The 14290-nt window shown below is 37.9% G+C and overlaps 1 protein-coding gene across 1 annotated transcript; it reads right to left on the bottom strand.

Moving 5' to 3' along the window:
• Positions 1–2235: 2235 nt before the first annotated feature.
• Positions 2236–14050, bottom strand: scrt2 (scratch family zinc finger 2). Its single transcript, XM_073819608.1, has 2 exons — positions 13657–14050; positions 2236–7882 (listed from the first exon to the last, which is right to left on the bottom strand). Exons 1-2 carry the CDS (start codon positions 13802–13804, stop codon positions 7098–7100), a joined length of 933 nt encoding a protein of 310 aa, XP_073675709.1. The 5' UTR covers positions 13805–14050; the 3' UTR covers positions 2236–7097.
• Positions 14051–14290: the final 240 nt, after the last annotated feature.

The following is a 14290-nucleotide window of genomic DNA, read 5'->3' on the forward strand; positions in this document are numbered from 1 at the left end:
TCATTATGAGTTACCAGGTTGCTGATGCTCCTCTGCTATTGATCGCCAACACTTGTCTTTTTTTAATTCTGTCGTGGTAGTCCCTTGATGACACATCAAAAAGGCAATCATACTGTTGCCATAGCTCCACAAAGCTTTCTTCCAATTCATAGGTTCACCTAGTAGCAAAGTCATCTCTCTTTCGTTTCGCCATGTTTAAAAGCTGTGCATGGAAGAGGTTCTGTGCTCCTATTGGTCAACGTCACCCATGTGTAGGGAATTCGTCGTGGAGGGCCGGAAAAATATTAAACATGCTAGTCTTTCTGTGTAGACGTCGTGGAGCATCGCAGACATGTCGTGAACTATGTCACACTACACGATATGAAACGTTCGAATCTTATGTCCCGACGCCCATTGTCGTATACGATTCTCCACGACACCCTACGACAAGCAAATCGTGGCAAAATCGGGCTAAAATCGTGTAGTCTGACCGGGGCTTTATCCAATTTCTCTATATTTCCTACTAGCTGAAGGGCACAGGTAAACAAAGGGTTTATGTGAAGATTGTTTTAAATTCACTTTAATTAGAAGTTTTTATATTTTAAAGTCTAATAAATGTTAAAATAGATAGCTCTTGGTTATACTGTTTTGTTGAATGGCTATAGTCAATGGTTAAATATTAGGAAAGAAAGAACAATTTCCTAGAGACATCAGTAATATTCGTATCAGTGATGCTTACCTTTAGTCATCAAAACTTTAAAGTTAAGTGGGATTAATTGTGATTAATTTCACAAAAATGTGCAATTAATTAGTTATTTAAATGAGTTATTAACAGCAATAGTTTAATTATAGTTAAGTCTCAATTAAAATATACTATGAGGATTCACTCACAAAAAAATAGTTTCTGGTACCCAAAAAAACGAACTTATGTTAGTATTTAGTATTCCTAAATTATGGTAAGCTATTTAGGAATTAAGGAAGAAAGAAAGGGCCTAACTTAGCTCAAGATTATTTACATTCTATAAAACCGATTTTATAAAACAAATATGGTTTTGTTACACCAATAAAATGCTTTAAAACTCTGCTTTAAAAAATACAGTCATAAAAATTAGTCATAAGGGTATATTTTTTAAAATTGAGATTTATCATTTATCATCATCAGTCCTTTATCATCTGAAAGCTGAATAAATAAGATTTCCATTGGTGTATGGTTGGGATGTTGGGATAGGACCATATTTGGCTGAGATACAGCTATTTGTAAATCTGGAATCTGAGGGCGCAAAAAAAATCTAAATATGGTCCAGGGTCACATGTAAGGTAAAATCTTTACTAAATGTGATCAGGGATGGTTCATTTTGTTCTAACTAACTGTAACAGTTTTTAGCCAAGTATTTGAGATTGTCCAGGACCAAATCGATAAAAAAAAACAAAAAAAAAAAACGAATTGATGACCGACCATACTAACTGTTCTTTTTCTTCTTTTCTCCAATGTTTATGAAAGTTATGACTCTGCCGGCACATGAAAGTAGTAAACCAAAAGCCAAACTTATCCTGTATTTACATTTTTAGAAGCACCAGTTAATGATTACAGCAGTGGCATCCATTAAATCAATCGGTCAGGCAGAAACCGAAGCTGTACTAAAACACTGTAGGACAGTGAAGGACATAATGGTCAACTCGCGTTTCCGGTTTCTTGGACATCAGTCTCTCTCCCTCAGCATCAGTAATCAGTCTCATTCAGCTCTGAGTGCTGCATCTTGGTAAGGCCAGAGTGTAACATAAAATCAATGTTTCATTAACATTTAATGACTTGGACTGGCTTAACAGCACCAGGACAGATGCATGTGCGTCAGGCTTCAGAGTGACTTTAGCTGCTGACTTGATTACAGTTCAGATGAGAGTTACAGCACTGATGCTTGTAGGAAAAGCTGATCCTAGATCAGGGGCACCATTGCTGTAATGGGTAGGCGTTGTAAGGGAGGACCACAGGAAGAAGTCGTTCATTCATTCTGATTTGTGACTCTAGTCTGTTTGTGATCAGAATTGATGTCTGCACAACAGTAAGAAGCTAGACTACACCGGAACATACAGTTCTACTAATGCAGGAGTTTTAAACTAGGGTCAGAGGTCTGTGAGTGGGATCTAAAAGCTTTAAAAGCATCTAAAAGCGTACGCTTCAGGTTTTGTGTTTGAGAGAAATGGAAGTAAAACATTTAGTCAATAAAAAAAGAGGCAACAGACTGCTTGTGCTATTGATTTTATTGTTCATAAACATCACTATTGGCTTTACCCTTCATAACAGGCAAAATGTAATATCAGAAGTGGAAAAATCTTTACGTTTTTACACAGGGAGGCAGGAAGATAGAGAGAGAAGGCAAGGGAAAAGAAGAGAGACAATTTGAAATCTCTCAAGGACCATATGGAGGGCTGTGAGTTGCCTACCATATGCTGAAGGCTTTTGTCATGGAAATAACTCTTTATTTTTTTGGCACTTCATATTATTGTTCAGCCAGGCTGGGCACTTCCACAAAAGAAAGAAAAAAAAAAACAGGAGAGAAAAAGAGGGACTGAGACAAAGAAAATGGGTAGATCCTGGTGAACAGAGAGAGAATGATTAGTATTGTTAATATTGCTGGTAGCTACAGCAGGTAATGAGCTAATGAAGTCCCTGATCCTGTTCAGCCTGTCCAGGGTTAAACGGCTCAGAAAAGGTAAAAGCAAAGGGATCGCTTCGCATGCGGTGTCTCATTATTGCTGAGATCTATATACACACATATTTACACTTGTTTCAGGAAAAAACACAAAAAAGCATTCACTTCCTCAGTCTCTTCAGTTATCTCACATTTCTGAACATTTGTGGAAAAATGATTTGTCTGATAACAAAGAGAGGGTGGTAGTCCTTTGGAATAGTCTTTGAAAGAGCTCATCTACATTAAATCAAGCTTTGCATAATTAGAATTGACTCTGAATTCAAGCCTTATTACAATGGAAAATATCCAGATGGATATTCAAAACAGATAGTCTGTTGATTCTTCACAGCTGTGGGTGTGTCAGAAATATGAGGGGATGATTTAGGAATAAAAGCAGGATGAATGTCCATTAGGGTCAGAAATGAATTAGGATTTGGAGCAAAAAAAAACACCAAATGTACTCCAGATATTTAACATAATATGTCTGTATGTTTTTCATATACGCTACCATTCAAAAGTAAGACTTTGTAATGTCTTTAAAGGCTGCATTGATCAACAAAACCATTTATTGTGAAATATTATTGCAGTTTAAAATAGCTGTTTTCAATTTAATATATTTTTGAATGTCAAGTCCTTTATTCCAAAATTGAGATTTGATGCTCAAGAAACATTTCTTACTATTATTAATGTTGAATAAAGTTAATATTGCTTTTTAATACTCTTGTTGAAGCCTTTCTGGATTCTTTGATAAATAGATAGCTTGTTTATTTGAAATAGAAATCTTTTATAAAATTATAGATGTCTTTACTATCACCTTTTATCAATTGAATTAGTTTAAACCCCAAACCTTTGAATGGTAGTGTATACATTTCATAATATTCTATTCTTTGCTTATCTAGTCTAGAATAAGGAACTATGAAATATGTGAAGTGCTATCTTATATATTTAAAAAAAAATTATACTTTAACATGTAATATTTTCATGTTAACATTTTAAATAGTGATCACTATTGTCCTTATATTAGTGATTGTGTATCATTTTTAATTAAAAATGTGACCATAGACCACAAAACTAGTCATAAGGGTATATTTTTTTTAAATTGAGATTGTGTACATCATCTGAAAGCTGAATAAATAAGCTTTCCATTGATGTATGGTTTGCTAGGATAGGACAATATTGGGCCAAAATGCCAACAAATCAAAATATTGAGAAAATTGCTTTTAAAGTTGTCCAAATGAAGTTCTTAGCAATGCATTTTACTAATCAAAAATTAAGTTTTGATATATTTTTGATAGGAAATTGACAAAATATCTTCATGGAACATGATCTTTACTTAATATCCTAATGATTTTTGGTAAAGTAAAATCGATCATTTTGACCCATACAAAATGCATTTTTGGCTATTGCTACAAATATACCCTTGCTACTTAAGACTGGTTTTGTGGTCCAGGGTCACAAATGTCCTTAAAAACATTTCCAGAGGGTACATTTTAATTTTAATAGTTGTTATTATATTTCTGACACTGATATCCATCAGCAATGAGTGCGAAATACCATGCAGAATGCTGCTAGGACACGTTGAGAGACAGCGTGCCAATGTACGAGGTCAGGAATGGGTGGAAAAGAGGCGAAGAGCAGAAGAAAAGTGGGAGGAGAAACTCATTATCTATTCCCCACAGGTTTTGGCCCATTACTGAGATTGTGCCGTCCTTTTTACAATATGCAAAACGCTGACAGAGCCTTTGGCTGGTGCTGCTCGACCTTCCTCACAAGGTCAAACTCAGACTCAATTATGCTCTCAGACTACTGTCTGTCCACCAACACCTGTTAACCCTTTAGGGGAGTGAACACAGCTTCTATTCACTTTGACATGAGCTGCATCATATATGCTGATGCATATTGTCCTATGCAAATTTTCATGATGGTGCTAAATTTATTTTTGCTATCAAATTAGCAGTTCCGCTTTTTCTGCTGCATAGGAGAGACAGCGGCAGCTGATTTACACTGTCGCATTCTGAATGCACTTCTCATCCTTTCATCTCCAAACATCTTTCAGATCTTTATTATACAGGCAGCGGCACATTGGCGCCATATGCTCAGCTATTTCCATCAATGCTGCCATTAAGCCTCTATTTTGTTTCATCTCTGTCCTGAACGCAGCACTCCTTTCACCCAAACACTGAATAATCCATCCTGATTGGCCATTCAGGGGGGGTCATTATTTCTGGGTCTAGGATTTGGGACTCCTATTTCACATGTCACTGAAACTCTGTCATATTCATGTCATTGTCTGGCAGCCACAGCTTATGATGGGATTTATTTGGACAGCTAAAGCCAAATTCATGAAATATGTCATGCTGTGGGTTAGTCGTTTTAAAATTGCATTAAAAACTATTGCTGATACGTAAAACAGTTATATTAAGTCTGTGATGATAATAATAATAATAGTAAAAATTCTAGAAAAAGGCTTATTGCTGCTGATTTTCTTATTAAAGTGTTTAAATTTGCAAGTACAAAAAAGAACAAGCATCTGTCGAGTTCGATTTGCACTTTCAGGGATTAATGTATGCTTTTGTTGGTGTTCAGATGGACCACAAAACCAGCCATAAGGGTCAATTTTTGAAATTGAAATTTGTACATCATCTGAAAACTGAATAAATAAGCTTTCCATTGATGTATGGTTTGTTAGGACAATACCTGGCTGAGATACAACTATTTGAAAATCTGGAATATTGAGAAAATCACCTTTAAAGTTGTCCAAATGAAGTTCTTAGAGATGCATATTACCAATCAAAAATTAAGTTTTGATATATTTATGGTAGGAACTTTATAAAATATCTTGATGGAACATCATCTTTACTTAATATCCTAAAGATTTTTGGCATAACAGAAAAATCGATAATTTTGTTGGCTTTTGCTACAAGTATATAGTATGCTACTTATGACTGGTTTTGTGGTCCAGGGTCACAAATCGTTTGGCGTTTGGCAATGAGATGAATTGTGATGTCACAAATGTGGGTGGAGTCACACACACACACACACACACACCATATATAGACATTCTGATGGTCTTAGCAGGAAATGAATTTCTAGAAACGACGAAATGGAGAGAATGACCTTTGAGATAATAAGGAGGTTTTTGTTTATTGCCCTACATTGACTGCTAACAGGACAGCTGTGATTATACAAGTTGCTGTACCTAAGAAGAATTATTGCCCATTAAAACAAAGCATCATCACCTGAATTCATCTGCTTTCAAACACTGCATACCGTCCCTCTCAAAAAAGAATAAAATCCCTCTACAGCTGAATCATGCATATAAAGATTTTCATTAAAGAGCAGCATCTTAAAAGGTCAACGGCAGTTCAGTATCCAATAACACAGAGAATAATCAACCAAATAAATAAATAAATAGATAGATAGATAGATAGATAGATAGATAGGTACATAAATAAATAAATACACATGAAATAAATAAGGAAATGAAAATAGTGCATAAATAAATACATAAATACTCAACAACAATACTGGAATGGTAGAAATGAGGTTTGTGTGATGGGCGCTTTGAGAGCGTGGACAGAGCAGAGGTTAGAGGTCATACCTGCCTCTGGGTGAGGTAATCATGGAGCAGGAAGACAAAGGGTGGAGCTCCAGGCGTCTGAAGCACATGCAGTCTGTTTTAGTGTGAGGAAGCCCAGCAGAGCGAGCAGAGATGTTGTTGAAAAGTCCCTGTCGTCCGTGTTTCGAATGTTTGGAGATCGTTGAAATGTTTAGTCTTGAGTGCTGTTTCCTCCATATGGTAAACACAGAGTGATGGTCGCTCTGCTCGAATAGTTACAGGACATGATTGGCACAATAAATAAATAAATAAACAAATAAATAATGGAACTGCAGGAAACTTTGAATATAAAAATAACAATTATAAATCAAATACCAAAAGTGTAACAAAAGTTTGTACCTTTTCAGAGGTCTACAATCTTTTTTTTTTTTTTTTGCAAATACTGTCATTATTCACATTTTCATAAAAAGTTCATGTTGGCAGTTGCAAAAGAATTGAAAATAAAAGAGCAGCATAAAAATACAAATTGATTTCATTTCTCAAAAAGCACAAACCTGTTGCTGTCTTTTTTTATGTCTTTTTTTTATGATTTGCTATAAAACATCAGGAATCTAAATATTATTACTATCGTTATTAATAGTTTTATGTTCATAAAAATTTGCATGCCAGGCCTCATAATTGTACATGTCTATATGAGAGGGTCTTTTTTTTTACCGAAGAAAAAAATCCAGCATCTATTCATTATTGGGTTGGTTTGGTTTTTTTCTTGGTGAAAATATTGCTTTCTAAAAAAGGGAAAGTGGGGTCTGTGAAGGAAGTCTGTGGGGGATTTTTCAGAGCGTTAGCTCATCTTCATCATTTCTCGTTTATTAATTCTCAGAACCAGACTCATCCTCGTCTCCAGAACCTCTGAAGCAGGCGGATTCGTAGTGCTTGTTCAGGTAGGACTTGAGCGCGAAGGTCTTATTGCAGCGCTTGCACCGGTAGTGTTTGAAGGCCGAATGCGTCTGCATGTGCGCTCGTAGGTTGGACCGGTCGGCGAATGCTTTCCCGCAGTGGGCGCAGGCGAAGGGCTTTTCTCCCGTATGTGATCGCATGTGCCCCTGAAGCAGCCAAGGCCGACTGAAGGCTTTGCTGCACACGTGACATTTGTGCTTAAGGTCGTGAGTGAGGATGTGCATGGCAAGCGCCGGCATGGACACGTAAACCTTGTCGCAGGTGGGACACTTGCGTGCCATCTTGCTGTCAAGGCTGCGGTGGGTCTGCTTGTGTCGGCTCAGGTTGGATGAAGTGGCGTAGGTCTTTCCGCACTCGTTGCAAGTGTGCCTTGGACCTCCGTTGTTCACCACAGCCACTTCTTTCTCTTCAACGTCGTCTTTCCTTGCTTCCGCGACCTCTCCCTTCCTTCTTGAGCGGCCGTCTGATATGAAGAACGCATCCATGGTGTAGCCCTCGCTGAGAGATTCGCTCTCGCTGCTGAAGTATCCACGAGCCGTGAGGCCGGACTGAGGGCTGTCGGGGTGCTCCAGATCCGGTTGGCAGTACTCCCCTCCTCCACTGCTGACTGGGGAGTACAGCGGATCTGAGCTCAGCTTCATGTCGGCCTGCTTCTCCTCTGTGTATTCAGAAGAGCTGATGTAATCCTGGATGTAGCCTGCAGCAGGAAAGAGAACATGAATAGGTTATTAACTCATTGACCTTTCAATTCTACATTGAACTTCAGGTGTAAAGCAATTAAAGACACAGATGAAGTACACTACAGACACAATGTCAATGTCAGAGACAGCAGAATAGAAGTACAACAAGAGCAACTGTATTTCAATGAAGAGCCTTTAACATCCATGGAACCTTTCCATATCACTCTTAAAAATAAAGGCTCCAAAGGGGTGTTTTTGCAGTGATGCCATAGAAGAACTTTTTAGTAAACAGTTCTTAAAATAACCTTTTTAAAGAACATTTTAAACTGTAAAGAACCTTTTCTGCATTTGAAAGTTTTCATGGATGTTCAAGGTTCTTCATCGAACCATATGTGCCAATAAAGAACCTGATTTTTAAGAGTACACTTAAAAATAAAGGTTCTTTATTGGCATCAGTTCCTAAAAGAACCATTTTAAAGAGCATTTTAAACTATAAAGAACCTTTTCTGCATTTGAAAGGTTCCATGGATGTTAAAGGTTCTTTGTGGAATAGGGGTGGGCGATATGACCTAAAATTTATATCACGGTATTTTTCATCTTTTGAACGGTGCCGGTATAATATCACGGTATTATGTTCCTGGTCTTGTTAAGAAGATCACAAATATTGTCTCTGTTCTAGAGCGATACTCTCAAAGCCATTGCTGTGTGTGAGTGCAACACTTCAACTACCTTCTGGCCATTGAAACGGTCCAACTCAGGCCCTTCAATGCTGATGAATAAGAGCCACTGAGATGTGGCTTCTCCAGTCAAGTCAATTTGTTAATTGAACTGAAACCCCTATGAGGTAGTGCTAGTAATAGTTCAGCAAGTAATAATGATCAGCAAGATTTCTGTCTTAATTTTTATAGTGTCGTCCATGAAAATGAGGCTCAGAGGTGCCATGAGTGCAATTAAATCTATAAATTCATGTTGAGATTAGTGTTTTTAAAATAAAATTTGGAATCCACAAGTATTTAAGATTTCAATAACTGAAAGGATCTGTCAGCAGGTGGCGGCAAGACACTGAAATTATTTACTGAATCGTATTGTTCATTTGATTCGTTAGAACACATGGTTCATTCAAGTGACTCTCATTATGAATGGGAAATTGAATCATTTCACTAGATTAGTTTAAAACGCATGTTCACTTATAAAGGAAACACCGCTGTGTTTGACTGGAGAACGGCGCATCTTCATTTAAACACAGCAGTGTGTCTTGTTCCAGAATAAATTTTGACTACGAAACAGACCAAAATCGGGCATAGTGTTATTCTCAGACAATCTAAGTCACTTAATAATAACGTCTCGTTTATTTAACAGCTGTATTAAATTAATATCTCATTTAAAAACTCCCATAAAAATATTAAAAGCTGTTCCTCATCTTAGTTTGCGATATCACAAAGCTCTATTATAATCAACGACACTCTCTGTACTGCGATCAATCTCTTACTTATACTATCTACACTTTGTTTATAGAAGGAATGAGGTATGAGATATGTCTCTGATACATTACTTTGCTGTGAGCCTAGACACTTCGGCGTTTGGCTTTTCGGTGCATTTAGAACTTGCACAACAGGAACAAAGCAGCGATCGTATTTATCTCCGCCATGTCAATCGCGCCGTGTTGTTATTCGCGCGAGTGATGGGGAAACCTCCCGCGGATAAACTAGAGTGAGTGACGGGATGCGCATGCTCGCTTGACGTTTGGTGTGAACGCACTGACTGTATGTGCGCATGCAATTGACAACCAGTCGCAGGCAAATTAAACTTTAGTGCCTTATTATTTAGAATGAGCTATTGTTGATGTAAATGCAGCCGTTCAAGGCACATAATAGATTTATTACGGTATTGACGGTATTAGAAAATCCATGTCGTGGCGCAATGCCACACCGGTGTTAACTATGATACCGGTGTACCGCCCACCCCTATTGTGGAACCATCAATGCCAATAAAGAACCTTTATTTATTAGAGCACACTCTTAAAAATAAAGGTTCTTTATTGGCATCCGTTCTTAAAAGAATCATTTTGAAGATCATTTTAAACTATAATCATCCTTTTCTGCATTTGAAAGGTTTCATGGATGTTCAAGGTTCTTTGTGGAACCACTGATGTCAATAAAGAACCTTTATTTTTAAGAGTGTACTCTTCCTTGGCATCACTGCAAAAACATCCTTTTGGAACTTTTATTTTTAACAGTGCACACCCCAAAAAAAGTTATTTAGATTATTGAAATGTTCTTTAAACAAAGAAAAAATGTTTTTTTTAGGCACAGATCACTAAAAGGTTATTTCAGGAACCCAAAATGGTGGTTCTGTGGCATCGCTGCAAATGTTCCCCTTTTCGAAGTATAAAACCCTGTTTCAGTGATATAGTTTATATGGTGGAAATCATTTTGACTATATTGTGGTGCTGTTCTGTATGAAGTCCATTTCTGCTTATGATTTTTTTTTTTTTTTTTTTTTTTACTTATCTCAACATTGCGAATTTGTTTTCTCAGTATGAGCTCATAGCTCACAATTTGACTTTATATCTCAGTTGAGAGTTTATATTTCATAGTTTGGCTTTATATCTTACAGTTGTAATATTATTTCAGATTTTAAACTTACGGTAATTATTTTTTACTATGAGATTCAAACAGGCTTCTATAGTCTCTGGTGGCTGATAGAGGACTACTGCATACTGCATTCATGTATGTATGTGTGTGTGTGTGTGTGTGTACCTGGTATTCATCACGTTGTGGGGACCAAATGTCCCCACAAGGATAGGAATACCAGTAGATTTTGACCTTGTGGGGACATTTCTCAGGTCCCCATGAGGAAACAGGCTTATAAATCATGCACAATGAGTTTTTTTGAGGAAGTAAAAGTGTGCACAATCTCCTGTGAGGGCTAGGTTTAGGTGTAGGGTAGGTGTAGGGCGATAGAAAGTACGGTTTGTACAGTATAAAAACCATTACGCCTATGGAATGTCCCCATAAAACATGTAAACCCAACATGTGTGTGTGTGTGTGTGTGTGTGTGTGTGTGTGTGTGTGTGTGTGTGTGTGTGTGTGTGTGTGTGTGTGTGTGTGTGTGTGACCCAAAGGGTTTTAACATGGTTAATGGCTAATTAAGCAGGTTAACTGTGGTGGAAGCACAAGTGTCTCTCTTTCTCTCCTTGAGATGAAGAAGCCACTCAGCCTCTCTTTTGCTTTCATAAGATTATCCAAGGGCTTCTGTAGAGTTTAGTGTTTATTTATCCATTATGCACAGCATACTCTGTTAAAAGTAGAAGTAAAGAGAGGTTGACATGGATAGATTTAAACCATTTTTTAAGAAAATCTGGAATTTACAAAACACTTTCACTTCTCTCAGAAGAGAACTCAAAGCTTTTCCCCAGATTTCAAAACAGTGAAATTGTTCCAAGTATTTAAGAATATTACAAATGTATTTCCCAATACAGGACATCTTATTACCTTTCTAGCTGCTGAAGCAAATAAACTCCCTCCTAACTTCTCTAAACTGATTATAGAGCCCTCTGACCATGAAGAGCGAGTCTTAATGCATCGTGAGGGTCATTCAGGAGCTGCTAAAAGGATTTCTGGCAGCCGTGGGGCTCAGACGCGTTTATTGCCATTGGAATTCCACAGACATAATACACCTTCCAAGGTGCCATGTCTTCAACAAAATGTTTATAATTAAATCTGTGTGCTAAAAGGGAAACCCAAAAGGCATTTAATGCAGTGCGGTATCTGTGTAAGCTAGTTATACAGTGAGACTGAATACAGCAATGAGCAATAAGGATGACGCTGGCCAGGAAAAAGATAAACAGGATCAGTCGAGAGATTGAGAGGATGTTTTTCGGCATACATAACTGCATTGTCCACACATTGTCCAAGCTTAAGGATTTTTCATAATCATATTTTCTGTCTGGCTACAGACTGCGGTATTAGCCATGAAAGTACCTTACACTATAATATCTGACCCTGGACCAAAAAAGGGTCAATGTTTGGAGATTTGAAATTAAGATTTATACATCTAAATATGCTAAATAAATAAGATTTCCATTGATGTATGGTTTGTTTGGATAGGACAATATTTGGCCGAGACAACTATTTGAAAATCTGGAATCTGAGGGTGCAAAAAATGAAAATATTGAAAATCAACTTTAAAGTTGTCCAAAAAAGTTCTTAGCAATGCATATTACTAAGCAAAAAATGAAATTTTGATATATTTACGATATAAAATTTACAAAATAGATTCATGAAACATGATCTGTACTTAATATCCTAAAGATTTTTGGCATAAAAGAAAAATTGATAATTTTGACCCATACAGTGTATTGTTATCTATTGCTACAAATATACCTGTGCTACTTGAGAGTGGTATGGTGGTCTAGGGTCGCATATAGCAATACAATCAATAACATATAATAAAAAGTAATTCAATAATACAATATTCCTAATATATTAACATCATCAGTATTTTATAATTATACAGGAGCAAGTTTAAAATAATAGATATGAATAAAAATTAACTAGATAGAATTAAATAATATTGTAAATACAATTATAATGTAACTGATAATATAAGAAGCAATCCAAAATTTGCTAATATTCTATATTAATATTAATATTAAGTAATGATTTTATAGAATCAACAATAGTTGCAGTAACTATGAAATTTTAATTATTCGTTGTTTGTCCTTTGTTTAGGGAGTCCTGATGCTCGACCTTCAAAGCGGAGCAAAAATGTTTATAAAATACTTAATGACAGAAAATGCATGCAAAATATTTTACAGAACCATAAATAATGAATGAGTGTTTGTGATAAATGCATAAAAGGAGCAGCACAGCTTATAAATTCATGTAATCTTACAATGACCCAAAAACAGATTAACAGCCTGTTGTGTTTTTTTGTAACAGGTGGGAAGATATCCCTGATGTCTTATCGCGCTTATCTGCGAAAAACACCATAGTAGGGCAATGAGAGCCACACATCTGCTGCCAAAATCTGTCTGTGAGGACACAGAGCTCTCTGGACTCGCTTTAGTCTCTCTAGAATAGCTCAGTTTAGCTCAGCCTGTCCCATCATGTCCGCTCAGGGATGCTGGGCTTTGCTCTGTGTGCGTGATGCTATTTGCCCTATTGTGCGTGTGTGCGTGCTGCTGCATCATGTGACAAAAGTCAGCGCTGCCTCAAGCTCGTCTTTCTTTTCATCTCCCTCGTTCTCCTTCGAGCTGTACAGTACAGTCCTCGGATGTCTCCAGTGGCGTCAACGATGGCTGAAACCCTACCTCCCCCTCCACCACTTAGATTCATGTACCCGGAAGCAGGAGAGTGAAAAAGAGAAATAGTGAGATGAGGCAGAAAAGGCGGATGGGGGAGGAGAGCGAGAAAGAGAGAGTGCTGCTGGGAGGGGGGGGAGGGTTTGGACCGAAACTCAAGGGCAGTATCAGCTAAGGACAAACACATCAGCATCACAAAGCAGCGTGTTAGCGTTAGCATTAGCTGTTACACACAACAAACTTCGTACGGCTTTATTCGCATAAGCTGATCGCGCTGCGTGACCTGATTTGTGTCGGCATGAGTCAAAAAAAAACAAAAACAAACAAAGTCCGGGGGGCACAATGGAGGACAGGGCTGGGGGTGAAAGGATGGAGGGTTTTACGGATTAGTTTGCGACAGAACGGGAGGCTTTATGTAACATCTGTTGGACTCTACGCACAAAACACAGATTTGTATTTAAAAATCTATTTAGGTATCACACTCACCATTTTCGCAAAGCCGGACGCCCAGGCTGGAGCGAGAGCGTGTAAAGGAGTCATCGAGATGGTGATGGTGATGATGATTAGACGCTGACACAGGAGACGAGGAGAAATCATCCAGTTTGATCTTCTTCACCAGAAATGAGCGAGGCATGGTTCACACACGGTCGCACGCGCACAGACGCACCAGAAATCCTTCACATCGGCCGCAGACGGACACACACACACACGCCAAAAAGCCCTGGCGAAAATCGTCCCGAATGAAATCCACTGTTAAAAAAACATCCACGTCCCAGGAACTCAACAAAAGAGTGACTAGATAACGGAAAAATGAAGAGCACGCAGAAGAAAAGAGAGATGTCTGATGGTACTGTGTGTGTGTCTGCCTGCTACTGTACACACACACACCCGCTTACGCTGGTGAAAAAAAAAGAAAAAAATTCACTTGTTCAGCACTGGATAGCTCCTGGCCTGCAGCGGAGGCGGCTGAGAGGAGGAAGAGATAGAGAAGACAGAGAGAGAGGGAGAGAGAGAGAAAGAGAGACAGACAGACAGAGAGGAGAGACTGAGAGACTAGCTGAGATCAGCAGTCAGGCAGGTTTTATAGAGGCAGACGGTGGGAGTGAGATCAGGTGGTACA

Source organism: Garra rufa, chromosome 15 (assembly GCF_049309525.1).
Source record: "Garra rufa chromosome 15, GarRuf1.0, whole genome shotgun sequence".
Classification (NCBI taxonomy): Eukaryota; Metazoa; Chordata; class Actinopteri; order Cypriniformes; family Cyprinidae; genus Garra; species Garra rufa.

Coding starts and splice junctions, on each gene's coding strand:
- scrt2 (XM_073819608.1), bottom strand. CDS start 13,804: ATGCCTCGCTCATTTCTGGTGAAGAAGATCAAACTGGATGATTTCTCC. Junction 7,883..13,656: donor CGTCCGGCTTTGCGAAAATG/GTGAGTGTGATA, acceptor TTCCTGCTGCAG/GCTACATCCAGGATTACATC.